The sequence below is a fragment of the Nyctereutes procyonoides genome, unplaced genomic scaffold (genome assembly GCF_905146905.1).
Source record: "Nyctereutes procyonoides isolate TBG_1078 unplaced genomic scaffold, NYPRO_anot_genome, whole genome shotgun sequence".
Classification (NCBI taxonomy): domain Eukaryota; kingdom Metazoa; phylum Chordata; class Mammalia; order Carnivora; family Canidae; genus Nyctereutes; species Nyctereutes procyonoides.
This window is the reverse complement of record NW_026575052.1, coordinates 72,960,176-72,976,580: the sequence shown is the minus strand read 5'-3', so window position 1 is coordinate 72,976,580 and position 16,405 is coordinate 72,960,176. Positions and strand designations below refer to the sequence as shown.

At 37.4% G+C, this 16,405-nt stretch overlaps 1 protein-coding gene across 9 annotated transcripts in view; it reads right to left on the bottom strand.

The window, feature by feature from the left end:
- NEBL (nebulette) overlaps nt 1–16,405 on the bottom strand; it is a 344,980-nt gene that overhangs the window by 57,589 nt on the left and 270,986 nt on the right. For 7 of the 9 annotated variants that reach the window (XM_055331424.1, XM_055331425.1, XM_055331421.1 and 4 more), the window contains 5 exons: nt 15,885–15,986; nt 11,781–11,885; nt 9,986–10,093; nt 4,653–4,763; nt 1,849–1,959 (listed from right to left, as the gene is read on the bottom strand). The exons of the other annotated variants lie outside the window; for them this stretch is intronic. In XM_055331424.1, coding sequence (XP_055187399.1) covers nt 1,849–1,959; nt 4,653–4,763; nt 9,986–10,093; nt 11,781–11,885; nt 15,885–15,986 — 537 coding nt within the window. The remainder of the gene's footprint in view (nt 1–1,848; nt 1,960–4,652; nt 4,764–9,985; nt 10,094–11,780; nt 11,886–15,884; nt 15,987–16,405) is intronic. 9 annotated transcript variants of the gene reach the window in all.

Sequence of the window (16,405 nt, the reverse complement as noted above, 5' to 3'; positions counted from 1 at the left end):
ATGGTGAGGGCGGTGGATTTAAATGAGTTGATGCTGTAGAAAGAATGTGGATTTTGAGGCCAGAGCACTCAAACTGGGAATGCTTAACATCTATGGTTTACTCATCTGCAAAATGGGGGTAATATTTCCTCCATGCAGGAGCCCTCCAAGGATCAATGAGACTGCATATAACATAGTGCCCAGCACATAGTAGGTGTTCAATAACTGAAAACTTCTTTTGGTCTTTTACTCCTCTATTCATGTGCTAAGGCTGATTCACTGCTGTTCCTGCCCTGTCATGCCATTCAACTGTTTCTGGATGGACTCTGCGCTTGAGAGTCTGAAGTGATATTTCCAAGTATTACTGACAAGTGATTACAAGATCCACCTCTTAATGTGAACTGCACATGTCACCATAACAGAAGAATCAGACAGAATTACTAATTTAGGAATATGTGCTGATAATATTAACCAAAGACATGACAGTGGCTTTTAATGCTTTAATAAATTTAAAGAACACAGATACAGCCAAAGATGGCTGTAATTTTTTTAAAAACATATAATAATTTTGAATCCTTCTTTTAAAAAGATGTTTTATTTATTTATTTGAGAGAGATAGCAAGAAAGAGCACAAGTAGGGGGTAGAGGGAAGGAGAAGCAGGGAGACTGAGTCGGGGCTCGAGCACAGGACCCTGAGATCATGACCTGAGCTGAAAGCAAACGCTTAACCAACTGAGCTACCCAGGTGCCCCTTGAATCTTCTGTACTTACAATGCAATTAAACTACCAAAGAAGTTAACTGAACAAATGAATGACCATGAGAACCATACTAGATCATCAGCACATTACACTCCTCTGGACCCAGACACAATGATTAGGGCAGGTATAGATTAGGGCAGGATAGAAGTTGATCCAATGAGATTCATTCCTAGGACCTTAACTGTAACTATAAGAAACAGATGCTCACTTCCCATTGGGATTACTGGCACAGATGAGTTATCCCTCTGTTAGGAGGGGCCATCGCTTAGAGATAGCCTCCCAAGTTTGAAGCAATAGAGAAGATAACAGAACTGAGAGAGGAAGAAAGAGAGACATCATTCAAATTCCAACCTCAAAGAAAATAGACTTTGGACTTTCTCAATTCACAAGCCAAAACATTCCCTCTGTTGCATAACCCAGTGTAAGTTGGGTTCCTATCATTTGCAGCCTGACTAGTAGGGTTACCACCATCACCATTACAACAGTTTATGAGCCTGTGAGGACACAACTTTAAATTTCTCACCTCTCAATTCAGTCAGACTCTCCTCAAAGCTCAGTGCCATTACCTGATTCCAAAATCATGACAGACGCCAAGGATGAAAGAACTAACAGCACTTCAGAGGCATTTCATTCCTTCCCACAAATTCCACATAAAGTGAGCAACGGCCACTTCCATTTCATAAAGAGGTTATGGGGCGGGGGGTCACTGAGCAGCCGAGGAAAGGGCTGGGGGACACTGCTGGGTCGTGAACAGGAGAGCACATGAACCGCACCACAGTTACTGACGGATCATGACAACACGGTTCCCAATTCTCTGCCTTTCACTTCTTTAAAAGATGAAGTTGAGTCTCATACAGTTATTCCACTTTATTTACATACATTTTTCTCTACAAGCAGAGAGTGGTCATTTTTCTCATACCACATGGCAGGGAGATGGTAAACATTTTTTTTTTAATTCATTGACTAGGAAATGACTATTAGGACATAGTTACTTACCACCATCTTGCACATAAAAATTATGGAATGTGTATAGATCTTTGAGAAAGACTGAGAGACAAGGAAATCAGCTAAAGATTCATACATTCTCAGTTGTTAAATAAATATACTCACATCACTAGCCATTTCGGATGCACGTTTTGTTCTTTGAATATCAAGAACATCTGAAGTAAGTTCCATTCCTTTGCCTTTTATTTCATTTTCCAAATCTTTTTTATACTCTTTCTATGAGACAAGAACATTAGAGTTCAAAATACTACCAAAATTGACCTCTTCCTTCTTAGATCCAAGAGACACTCAGATATCACCTTAATTGACCTCTCTTCAGTGTTGATACTGTTAATCGTGTCCTCCTTTTTGAAAAGGGCTTAACACCACCTCTTAACCTTCCTCCTCCTAAATTTCCTGGGACATCCTTGAACTGATACACCATGTCACATGTTTTCTAGAGACTCCAGAAAGGAGAAAATATCTCTAGAGAGGAAGGAGTCAGATTCCTGAGTATTTATGCTCCTAATTTTCTACAGAGATTCTATTTTCTCTTTCAGTCATGTTTAGAGTAGCTTCCAATATTATCAGTATTTTCCCTTTCATCCTATCTTCCAGTATATTTTGATACCATATTGGTGCCATATTTTAAAAAGATGTCTTCCTTTTAAGTGGTGAGGAAGATCTTAGGAATGGATGCTTCTTATTAATTATTTGAAGTATTTCTTTGAAAGCTGTCTATAAAATATGAATCACCAAAAGATCACAGTTGAAAAAGAATTGGAAATTACAAAATCAAAAGGATTAGCATAGCCAAAGTTTAAAAAAAATTCCACTTTATTCAGATTCATAAAACCGAATAATTTCCTACACATTGATAACACATAGTTTGAATGTTATTTATTTTAATATTATATTTTAAGCAGATCCAAATGTCTTTACTAATACTTATATGTAACTTGAGTTTTTTTCCTGCTAGTGAATTTCCCTTTTTTCCTGCTAAACACATTATGAAAACAATGTATTTCTTGATTCAATTCAACTGAGTTGCACTTATGACTAACTTGCCAGATACAAGATGAGGCTTCCTTCCTTTAATAATAAGTCATGTTCCAGTAAATTCTAGGGTTCATTTGATGTTATTTTCTCTTCATCCAGTATAATTAAATTAGCTAGTCCTCTGCTTAACTAATAGCCTACAAGACATTGTAATGAACTGAATGTAATTTTGGAAAGAGTTCTGGAGTCAAATGACCTGGATGAAAGTCAGGGTTCTTTTACTTACTCGATCATATGACCTCAAGTAACCAAGCCTCAATTTCTACACGCACAGGCAAAATGAAAATAAAAATACTTATCCTACCAAGGTCAAAGGGCAATTGGGGGAATCAAATGAAACAAAAGTATAAAACAATACTCTGAACATTCCGAAAGGCAATATAAATGTCAAAACTATAATAAAGTAAAAAATGCAAAGACAACTTAAAGCTAAATGCTTATATTTAGAAAGGGAAGTCATAATTTCATTAAGCCACTGAGAGTTCCTTTTCAAAATCAGACATCTCTATAACTGAATTAAAATATGTTTAATCAGTCTTCTGGGCCTTTTCCTATCCTGATACATTCTGAATCAATACATCTAAAATAAGATTCATTCAAAAAAGAGAAAGAAAAGAGAAAGTCAATGGCAAGTATATTAAAGTCATTTGTGGATCTTAAAATAGGTCTTACGTTGTCACTTATATGTAAATGATAGATTCTCCTTTAAAAGTTTCATATAAACTGCACATACTTTTTAAATGGAAGACAATTAACAGTAGGAAGTTGCCATTTGATTAGCCTTTGACTTCAAAAAATTTGAGAGGAACTAGGAGTGAGAGAAGGTAGGAGAACAGAAGCACACTTCCATAAATTTTATGTCTATTTCAGCCCAGCAGACGTTACAACAGTGAAACACATTAAATTTCTAAAAGCAGTTAAATGGTAAAGGCCAGTTGGCATTCTGTTACTAGGGGAAGTTCATGTACAGAATGATACTCAAATTCATTTCACTGATTTAAGATATTGCTTTCAGGGATAGTTTCTTCAGTTCAAAATTCAGGGTGATGTGGCCTTCTCTAATACTTCTCTTAAATTAAAGAGCATTTATTTAAACAGGGAATTGGAAGACCTCCGAGTTACTTTCTAGCCATTAAAAAAAACAAAAACAAAAAGAAACTTTTAAAGGGATGGATTATGAGCATGATATTTTTAATTGTTAGGTTTGAAGAACTATTAAGTTCTTACCAATGTAATACATAATAATACATATTACCAATGTAATACATTAATTGTGAGTCAAAGTGCACCAAGTTTGGAGTGGGAAGGAGCAGAATCCTGTTGAGAGTAAAATGAAAAATCAACATGAGCTCCTATCTTCTCTCTGCTAAATATTTTTCCCCCTTAGAACACAATCCACTCATAAATAATGTGCCGTTTATCCAAACCTTCACATTTGAGCCTCTCATTTCTGATATCAGATGTCATGAGAATGCTGCTGGGAGCTGCAGAGAAAGCTGGTTCTAACATGCATTTTTAAATAACTAAATTTGAAAAGAATTAAATTTGCCTCACCCATATTCAAAAAAAAAAAAAACTATAAAACTATTTATAGAGCTTCTGAGATACAATCAAACACAAAATCAGAATTATTTTTCAGGTTTTTCCAGGAAATCTAGGTGATTTCTTCCCCCAGCCTTAAAAGGAAATGTCAACACACACTTTCCTGTTTTTAGTGAAAATGGAAAACTCTGTTAATAAAGGTCAGAGTGAGAGAAAGAGGAATGGATTAGCATCTCAACCAGTTAGTAGAGAATTGTTGGGTAAATATCTCCTGGTTTATTTCTTTAGTTTTCTTGCACAATATTTAATAATAAACTGCAAGACCATACCTCTTTCAGAAGGTTGGTGATGTACTTAACATGTAAAAATTCTGGAGTCTTGTCTAAATCCAGTGATGACCTTCCTTTAATCTCCTTCTCAAAATCTTCTCTGTAAACTTTCTGTTAAATAAGACCACATAATTTGAAGTTTAGAAAACACAGGTCACTGTTGGAAAGGTATTAGAACAAGAGTTCCCAGAACAAAACTGAGGATTTCCTTATATAATTCTACTGCCTCAGAGTCCTCATAGCCACAAGAAAATGACTCCAACTTTACCATAAATCTTAGAATCCTATCAAACAAAAGCAGAACCATTAAGTACCAACTGCCTCTGGGAAAGCGCTCAGAGTGAGGCTTCGTAACATCTTACTGGTCTGTCATTGTTTGATGCCAGCCTGATTGAGAGGAAAACCAGTAAAGCTGGATATTTGAGAAGCACCAGAGTGGTTCATTCTAAAGAGAGTGAATCCATCCATTGGAAGAAAATCTGGCTGCATGGAAGGCCATTCAAAGCACAACAGCATTAATGCTGAGGTTCTCATCACCCCTTTCACTGTTTCCCTTTTGTGAATTTGGCAAAGGAGGCTGGAGCACATCTTCCTTTAATGATTTTGGCACTGAGAATATTTCTCTACCATCTATGAATTAAGTTACACTGTGAGGAGTCTTATCTTCAACTCATTAAATTGTTTTCTAGGTAGGAGTTCACAAAACAAGGACTGGAAAAGGGAATACAGACAGTGATTGTAGAGGACAGACATCCACACCCCCACCTCCCCTTTGACATTCTTCTGCCACTCTTTGGCTAAAATTTCCTCAATTTCTGACTGGAACTATGCATTTGAAATCCAGTGGCAACTTGTGCTTTAGGACTATAAAAACAGTCTCTCTAAATAACAAAGATGTCCATCCATGTAAAACATTTACCAAACAAAAGCTCATATTTTACTAGCTAAATATTTTATTCAAATTGCATCACAAAGATGGAAAAACTAACTTCTGTATGAGATTGTTATTAATGGAGAATGAAAGGCCATTTCTAAGTTCATAATATTCCTATTATAAAGATAGGAAATTATATAAAGAAATTCTCCCAAACCATGAGGGAGGATTAGAGAGGCCTGTTGTGGCCTCTCTTACATTTGTGTCACATACAGCTGTTTAACAAATGATCTATGTAGAGAGAGAAAAAAAAAAGCCCTAGTAGATGTCCTGGAAATACTAAAATTCAACAAGGTGATTCAAAATTTGCATTGAGAACATTCTAAGTTAAAGGAACTATAGAAATTCCCAAAGAACAATGAGAAATCACCCTCTTCTTTATATGAAACTAACTGAAAGTATACGGTTATAAGACTGAATCTAGGGCATTTGCAGGACAAAAAAAAAAAAAGTTTCTTTAAAAAAGCAAAAATAAAAATTCGGGTATATTTATTTATTTCAGATAATTCACTTCAAAAAGCCCTTCTTCTATGAAAAACTTATTTTACTGAAATAAGTCACTAAGGAAGGTTGGTTATGACTGGAACTGGCCAATACATGACTGGGCGGGGGGAGAAAAACCAAAAAAAAAAAAAAAAAAAAAAAACCCTTTTGTATGCTTTTTGTGAACAGAAGGCAAAGAACAAAGCCAGATTTAGAGATTTCTTCCAGAAAACACACTAATTAAACCTCTATCTGGCCTTCAAAGAAAAGTGAGAGAAGCATAATTATAGGCTAAACCAGAAACATTAGTGACCAACCCTGAGATCATAAACACTTAGCTTTACCCAGAAGAGGCTCAAGAAGCTCAGCGTCAAACTCGCCTCTTATGAAGAAAAACCATCTCTAAGCCAGATGATTCTCTTTGTGTCTACTTCATTGGACCTATATTTAAAGATATCTTTCACATCAACCTTGGTCTAACTAAGATTTTGAGATTTTTACCTTCCTAGCCTTTAGAGTGTCAATTTGGTCCAAAGACAGTTTCTATTGAAAGATTTCTCTTTCCTCAAGCCCTGCTGAGCAGAAATATAACTGCTGAGCCTAAAAATCTAATAGCCAGTGGCTATAATTAAAAGGAAAACATGTCTCAGCTTCTGCAAAGGATAATTCCCCCCTAGCGAAATACCAGAAATCAGAATAGCAAAAATGGAAAGCCAGTATTAACAGATGCCCACGCAGCCCCTGATGTAAACGAATTCCATAACATGTAATAAATGTATTACTACAGTTAAACCTTAAAGCTGTTTGCACCTGATGTTAAAATGGCCAACTGGAAGGAATTGATTAGTTCATTTGACTGATTTTGGTTTGTTTGGTTTTTTTTTTAAGTCATCAACATTTTCTTTTTCTTTTGTACTACGTAGCCATGGCAATGCTAAAAGCAAAGTGCCAGTTATCAGACTTCCAAGATCTGCACAAGGAAACATGCCTACATAGAAACAGTAGCACTTTTTCAGTACCAAAGGTATCTTTAAAGTCCCTGTCATCTGAATTTGTTATTGGGGAATCTTTCTTTTTTGGAGGTCCAACCTCAACAGAAAAAAACCCAACTGACATTTCATGAAAGAAAAACAATTTGGTCTATATTGTTCATTGAAACTCTGAGAAGTAGATGATCCATATATTTTGGTTTTCTTTTTAATCCATCTGGTTTTTATGACTTTAAGTTAGGGGACTATTTGTATTCTTCCATGAGTTCATGTTTTCCAGGTGTGGATGCTGGACCACTGACATGAGAAGCCTCTAGAATATCGTTAAATATGATGGCCAGGCTCCTCTGAAAGATGCATGAAGGATGTCCTGGGCATGTCCTGGGCAGCAGCTTGAGCATGTGCATTCCCAGCAGGCTTCCCTGAGACTTATCCACGGAGAGTTTGAGAACTACAGCATGGGAAAGAGACGAGGAGGGAAAGTGGGGTCTTCAGAATAGAAGGTACAGAGAGGATCAAAGTCAGGAATACAGGGGAACATTTCCCTCTCCAAGTAAGACAAGGAGATGTAGCACCAACACTTCAGTAATAATACCTGTGGTTGATGGGAAGAACACGGAAAGCCTAGTATGAAGGTGCTAGATTTCTCCTTAAAGAAGGAGTCATGATGAAGAGTGAGAGCTAGAGAGCCAGGGGGACAGCTGGGTGAGAACCACATATACCATGGGCTCTGGAGGCTCCACCCAGAGGTTGCTTTCCAGCTCCCCAGCTGGTAATGGCGCAGCACTTGACAAGACTGGATGTCTGGATCATCCTAAAATTTATATGTGCAAAACCCCCTCAATATGATGGACGCATTTGGAGGTGGGGCTTTTGGAAAGTGATTAGGATGGACAAGACCATGACAGTGGGACCCTCATGATGGGGTTAGCACCCTCATACATGTCACAAGAGAGCTTGCTTCCCCTCTCTGCTCTCTGCCACAGGAGGACACAGCAAGAAGGCAGAAAGCTGTCACCCAGAAGAGGGTCTCACAAGAACCCTGACCTGCTGGCACCCTGATCTCGGACTTCCAGCTTTCAGAACTGTAAGAAATAAATTTCTGCTGTTTGAGCCACCTAGTCTGGGATACTTGGTTAATAGAAGCCCAAACAAACTAACACAAAGATAGTCCAGTAAGAGTTATCCCATTAAATGTGAGTTGTTGTAGGGCTTCTGAACCAAGACCAAGAACTGCCAATTCAGTTAAAACAAACAGCTAAAGAAAATAAATAAATAAAAATAAAACAAACAGCTAATTTACTCAAAGTATTCACCTGACTAGTCTTGATCAAATTCCTCTCTATTGGCTTAAGAAGCTATGAGATTTGAAAAATACAAGTAATGATCTTCTCCTTTCTTGCTTGAAGAAGGAATTAAACAACTTGGACAATTCAACAAGCCATAGTAATGTCTGAGTGCCCTTTCCCTGAGAAGTTGAATTATATAACATAGCAGCACAAACAGCAACAAATAGTATATACATTGTTTTCAAAATTCCTATGAGAATTTTATTGTCCAGAAGTTATCATTTCTCCTTGTTTTGGTGTTGTTATTGGAGAACAGAAAAGATCGTACCCACAGAGGACACCTCAAGTGGACCCCCACTCCACCCCCACCCAGAGCAGTGGGGCTATACTGGGCTGATACTGCTGTCGGCTATTTCTGTCCTTTTGAAGTAGTAACTTGGTGTACCCACAGAATCTGGATGTTGGCTGCAGGGAAAACCTGTGTCTGGTGTCTGGTCCCAAAAAATGTAGGTAAAAAAAAAAAAACAAAAAAAAACAGAAGAAATCTCAGTAGGACAGAGCAAAACCATTTGGGGAATATCTTGATGTGATTCAGTATCATTTTAAGTAGAACACAAAGTGCATATGTACAAAAAATTCTTAACTGCTCTCTTCTCTTGATATTTTAAAACTTCCATGTCACTGTTGGGGTGGGAGCAGATCAACTACATAAGCTAACAGAGAAAAGAGAATCACTCATGACCTGACCGGGTCCTAAAACATTGGCATTTAATGGATATGTAATTTCAGATAAGATAACTAATTTCAGTAGATGACTATCCATCAAGGGACATATCTGCCTAGCATCAGTACCTTGAGGGGATTAAATGATTTGACATATATAAAGCTTTTAGCATAGTGCTTAGCACAGAGTATTTAAGATATTAGTTCTATAATCACTGAAAAATAAAAGGTAAATAAAGCAACCAGCTCTTCATTTTCTTTTCATTTTTTTCCTACTCATCATAGTTACATGGATTCAACCTGAAAGTGTCAACCTTATCATCATGGAATGTGAAAGGGCAGTAACAAGCTCACCTGGCCTGATACTGTATTTGCCAAATGAGAAAAACTAAGAGCCATAGAATCCCAATGACCCAGATAAGATGCCAGATCTAGAATAGGGATTCCCTGGTCTTCTTGAGCAGTGTGCACTCCTCCAGACCCACTCAACGTTCTTTTTTTTTTTTTTTAAGATTTTATTTATTTATTCATGACAGACACAGAGAGAGAGGCAGAGACACAGGCAGAGGGAGAAGCAGGCTCCATGCAGGGAGCCCAATGTGGGGCTGGATCCCGGGTCTCCAGGATCACACCCTGAGGCAAAGGCAGGCGCCAAACCGTTGAGCCACCCAGGGATCCCCCCACACACACACTCAACATTCTAAATTACTTTGCTAGTTCCTTTCAAATGACAAAACATCAAATATGCATTAAATAGTTGATCATGGGCAGGGATACCTGGCTGCCTCAGTTGGGAGAGCATGTGTTTGAGTTTGAGAGCAAGTTCATGAGTTTGAGCCCCATGTTGAGTGCAGAGATTACTTAAAAAATAAACAAACTTGAAAAAAAAATTGATAACAAATCAGAGGGACTCACCTCACTCTGCATCTTCTGAGCCTCCTTGGAAGCTTGATAGGAGGGAGTCTCAACAAATTCAAGCATGGATTTCCCCTTATTTTTCTCATACTCTTCTTTATATTTAACCTTCATTGAAAAAGGGATAAAAAGCATGTAAAGCTCACAAGCCCTTATACATATAGAGCAAAGTAAAATAAGTATGTCCAAAATTAATCCTAGTTTATAAAATCATATTATTCTGGCCATTTGAGTTGGTCACTGGGTTCCCTGTGGTAAATGACATACAAAGAAAGTAGAGAGGTAATATATAAAAATATTTAAGGGATAAAAATAACTTAGAATTACTAAATCATGTAGTTCTAGGACTTGGATGAGGTATTTAAATAGCTGGGATATATAGATATAGCTCATCTATCAGGGTTTAATATGTATATGCTCATAGTATACACATATATACATAGAGACAGAGAAAGAGATCCCTGTGATGGCTTTGAATGTCTTCCAGTAAATCATGAGCAAGGAGGAAAACACAGCTGTGATTCTCTGTCTTTTGGCCAAAGGGAAGACCGTGTTCGCTGGGACTGTTGACCTCTCCCACAGACACTGAGCAGCACACTCACACAGAGCTTTTATGGGATTGCTTTCAGTTTCACCCTGCATTATTCAATAATATCGTATCATGAATCATTTATTTCAATTACAACAAATCTCCATCTTATTTTAGTTTATAAAATGATCGATACTTTCTATCTCCTAATCACAGAAACTAGAATTATATGTAAGCTGTCAGAGCGATTGGCTTTTTCTTAGCAATATACCTTTTTAAATTAAATTCACAGAAAAGTTTGCATCATGACTAATTATGTTCAGAAATGTATTTTCACAAAAATTCTTAGATATAAGTAATTTTTATGACGTTGCTTCTTAAATTATATAATAATAGCAGTTTTAATGATGATTAAATCCCAAAGCAGTTTTTCAATACTTAGAACTTTGTGGTAAACAGGAAATGTAACAGGTTTTTAAACTCCTATTTGTAGGCCTATTTTTATTTCAGAGAAGTATGACAGAGTGATCAATGAAAGTGAAGTGTGGTAACATACTATGCTATGATAAAACTTTGGGGAAAATTATATTTAAAAAAATACAATGAGGAAAAAAAATGTACATTTCCAAACCTTAATGGAGAGCCAATTGGTTTATTTTTAATGAAGGTGGGTATCAAATCATTAAGAAATTTATGTTCCACAGGGTACCCTTCATAGAGTGATGTAAAATTGTATCTTAATAGATGCTGGAATGATATCTTTTCCAATTACTGGAACTCAGAATAAAAAAAAAATTATAGATACCACCTTTAAAGTATGCAGGCAAGATTTTTTTTTAATTTGTTTCAGGGAATATATAAAGTTTAATAGTTGAAAGAAACATTAATGTAAGATAATTTTTAATAACTTTTCTAATTGATCTGAGAAATCTGAATAAACTTTGCACCTGAAAAATTAATTTTGCAGCTCAAGATGACAAATTAGTACACTATAAAAACCGAAATCATCATGAGATTTGCTCATCGTTTAATCAATTGATATATCTTAAGTTTAAAACTGTGTGAAGTAACTTATTTTATGAAATCTTTTACACCAAAACAGGCTTCCAGCTTTCCAACCCCAGTAAAACAGACAGAGTAGTGTTTGAGATTTTCCAAAGCAACATTCACATTCACAGGATGTACATTCTGTTCAGCAGCTGCACTTTTTTGCTGTAGGTGCATGGTAGTGGGTGGTTAAAAGGTCCAGACAGAGGGGGCACAGACCTGACTCTGGAGCCTGGCATTGCCTTTATGGTGCAAATGTTCGGCAGCATCCGCGTCAAAATGATACATTCCTTTGTTTTCCTCAAAAAGCTTTCTATATTCTCGCTAAAATAGAGAACATGAACATAATTCAGAACAAAAGAGATCAATTAGAACAACCAATACTTAGGGATGCAAACTGAAAAATACAAGCCAATGAGAACTGCAAAGCTACCAAGTCCCATGTCAGTGGGCTGCTCTTGTAGGTTTCTGACACTGAGGAAAACCAGCAATGCAAGACAGACAGGCAGCTCTCAATAGTCAACGTGAGACATCCTAGAGAAGCAGGAGACCATCAGCTGTCAACACAGCCTAAAAAGACACTGGGGAGTAGCAACGGAAAAGCCAGTGACAGGGCTCATATGAACAAGCAAGGTGGCAAAAGAAAGGCAATTTGTCCTGCCCTTCTTCTAGAACAGAAATGTTTTGATAGCATCTACAAAAAGAAAAGGAAAGAAGAACAGAGCAAAGGAAAGCTAGAGGCAGGAAGGGAAAGAAGTTGTGCACAAGGAAGACTGGAGGGTCATAAGAAAAATAAGAGAGTGAGAAATAATTCAACTCGTTTTCCTAAAAAGAGAGGGTAGGAGGATCCTGGAAGAGAAACAGAGGAGTCTGGGGATAATCGGTTGAATTTTTAAGGTGAAGAAATTGAATGAAGACTACTATTTAGAGACACAGACAAAAAGGTAGATTTGGAAGAGATGCCAAATCTGGCAACCGTGAGACACCAAATACAACAGGCTGCGATGAACAGAAATTGCTTCATGATTTCTCTCACTGGAGATCAGACACTTATTTATTTCACCCTCTTTGGAAAAGACCTCTAGAGATAAATGTAACTCTCAAAGACTCAAGGCTATAGAGACTTCAGCTAACACTGGTTGCTCGTTCAGCAATGAGGATTTCAGGGAAAATGACAATGTTGTGTAGGATGCAGGGAGAGGTAAGTCACATTTGAAAGGGAGTGGGAAAGAGCTGTCCAGAGGAGAGCCGACATTCAGGTCTCAGCAGATGCTCCAGGGATCTGAGAGTGAACCAAGAAGAGGTACAGAGCCAGGTGTGGGAAGCATGGAAGGATGCACACAAGAACGGTCATTCCATGGGGACACAGTGACAGTCCGCAGAGGCACTCTAGACAATTAGAGCACTAAGATTTGTGTCCCCCAAAACTCTAGCCAGAATAAACTGAGGGAGGGCAGCCCCGATGGATGTCTCAGCGGTTTAGCGCAGGCTTCAGCCCAGGGTGTGATCCTGGAGTCCTGGGATCAAGTCCCACATCGGCCTCCCTTCATAGAGCCTGCTTCTCCCTCTGTCTGTGTCTCTGCCTTTCTCTCTCTCTCTCTCTCTCTCTCTCTCTCTCTCTCTGCATCTCTCATGAATAAATAAATAAAAATCTTTAAAAAAAAAAAAAAAAAGAATAAACTGAGGGAGTAAAAGACCCCAGGAAGCTCATGAAAATGATCCCATAGTACATCTTGACTGAAGAGAACAAGCCCTAAATGTTGGCTCCTCTGCTAATTAAAAAATGATAATAATAATCTCAAAGGATAGTAGTATACTTAGACACTTTACAATTTACTTAAAAGTTTGTATATGATATATAAATAAAATAATGAATTGAATGTAACACTCTAGAATATATTCCAAATCAAGTTAAAATCCAGCAGAGCTTCGGATAGTATTTCTGTAATAATGGATATAGGCTATGGAAAGATCAATAGATACTGTCCCTAATGATCTTTTTGGGGGACAAAGAATTTCAGAAACTTCTATTTAAAAAAAATCTGTTTGAAGAAAGATCTGCAAAAGAATTTTCAAGACCTGCTGTTCCTTATGTAATAGTCTCTGTTGCCTCCTAGTGGGAATAACACAGAGTAACATGCAATACATATTTTTCATTTATGCAAAGTTATAAAAGAAATTGAAAGTTACTAGAGCTCTATTTTCCAGGGGGAAATGGTCTTTCAAAACTTTAATTAGTACAGCTGTTTAAACTCATAAGGACTAATTTTACTCTACATACTATGTGTTAAAGAAAAATGATGATTTATACCAAAGACATTTAAAGGTCTTTAAAAAAAAGAGCCATCTATAACAAACTGACAACTAATTTTGGCAGAATGTCTGTTTGTTAAGCACTTTCTTATTCAATCTTTTGCTAAAATTAAGTTGCCTTTATAAATCAGCAAAATTCCAATTCTCCTCACATTAAAATTTAAAAGAGAGCAATTCTAATGTACAATAAATTTTAGCCAATGTATTATCATACAACTTTAATAAATAGATACCTCAGCGTAACATGCTTGAGTCTTAAACCTTCTCTCTCATGAAGTAATTATTCAGTCACAATTTTTCTATGGAGGAAAAAAAAATCTATAATCTAAGCAAAAGCACTACCTGAACCAAGATTTAAGCTTTAAAAATGGTATATACAATAAACGTTATATATGACTGTGCTGAGTTTCTCTGCTGAAGCAGTGATAGAAACAATTTATATTAAACTATGATTTTTTCACCATTATTATAGAAGAGAGGACAATATTCTTGAAGAGGAATATTGCCTGGAAGTGGCATGTACTCTTCCAGCTAACAAGCTTTCAAATTACCACCATGATATTTTTATTGTCCTATTTGCACACAAATCCTCATGTCCTCAGGAAATTTAACTCAAGTATGGATGGAGAATTGTCAAGGGCAAACGCCACTCAATGATCAAGATGGGGTGGCAAAGAACATGAAGAAAGCAGCAAGCTCTGAGAATAGAAACGTACTGACTTTTAGAAACATCCCTATGAGTCATAGAGCAAAATGTGAATCTGAAAGAGCCACCAAGGAGTGGAGGAATGTGGGCAGAGGTGGAGGGATGAGCACTGAAATGGCAGGAAGGGTGACAAAGTATCCTGGACTAGAGTCTAATTCTGCACCTGATAGTCCTCTATGCTTCTTTGCCTGCCCAACAGACAGGAAGAATGACACGCTGCTTTTCCTCCCACAGCCCAGTGACAAAAGTCAATTAATTTTGAAATCTCTGAGTATGAATTATTTACACCCGTAATCCATTTCAAAAAGGATGACATTGGTGATGCTGGAGAAAGGAAGATTACGAAATAATGAGCAGAAGTTTCAACACATCAAAGCCAAACACAGACATTTTCGAACCTGAATTGAGGCTGTATCTCATTATTCTAAGTAGTTTGGGAACCAGGTCTGGACTACAGATTTTTTTGTTTTTGTAATCCAGGACTGTGAGCGCATCTCCTGAAGACAATTATTTTCACATTCCTTGCCCAACATAATCTTCCATCTGATTTTACCTGGCCCAAAGGAGATACTCAATACATCTGGCTATTTTGAGCGAGGGAGTGAGCATGTGAGTAATTATTAAAATAGGCACAGAAACAACTTGAGGTCAAATTACAGTTCATCGTCACCATGGGCCTCTGAGATGTAGGCAATGAGCCAGGGCCATCAGGTAGGATAACCAGTGAAGTCAGGGTCCACATGCATGAAGTGTCTGAAGCAGCACCTGAGAGGTGAGTTTCACTTGGCAGTGCGCACAAATATTTTCCTCAGGGCACGAAAAAACCACTCTCTCCTCCTAATTGCTTTGAGGAAAACGTGGAGACCTTCACAAGTCTAAAGGTAGAGCGTCAATGTAACGTAGGGTTTCTTTTCAGAGAAAATATAAATGAGACTAAGATGATTTTGTATGCTACTGAGGCCTAATACCAGATACTCTACTCCAGCCTCCATAAAATGAAAGATCCCTGATTTAAGCCTGACTTTTCAGCAACTTCAATCTAATTGGGAAGAAGAAAAGGGAAGAAGCCAGAAAAGCACACTTGCACATGCACCTTGAAACGACAAGCTAGCAAAGAACCCCCTTTGTAAAGCGACAGCTCCGGTGGGATTTCAGCAAGCAGGCCACTACTTTCCAATGAGTTAGTTATTCTGGAGGAGGCGCCCTGGCCCGCCTAAGGAAGCAGGTGTGCTCATGAGCTCCGCAGGCAAATACTGGCTCCGTGGAGACACAGGGCCTCTTTGGTGCCCATCCAACAAACTTACTCCGCTGAGCATTTTGCTGGTTTTCAAAGCATGGTCTAAATACAAGTTGGGGAGATCTGAGACTGGATCGTGCATGTTTTGAATGTCTTTCTTGTACTTCACCTATGAAAATAACATGGAACAAAATACCATCTAGGAGAAGAAAATATTATGCTTTCGCGTTATCGCCTTCATTGTCTCCAACACATCATCAAGTACCATTTAGTGGGAAATTAACAGGTAAATTTTAACAAGTAGCCACTAGATGGTGCTCATTCACTATCGAATGAGTAAAAAAGTTCCTGGAGGACTTGAAAACATTTTGATAATTGTTTTTACTGTTTACATATTTTAAAAGGGTGATGTTCATAGAGTGGAGTAATTTGAATAGACATTCTGTTTTCAAAACAAAAAGAACAGCAACTTTATTCTTTAGAAGTTACTACCGTATTTTAATTATGCTTTGAAGCAATTTCAGAGCTCTTGCTGTTTTTCATCCTATTGCCTTTTTTCTTTTTTTTACCAACTGTTTTGAAAACAGA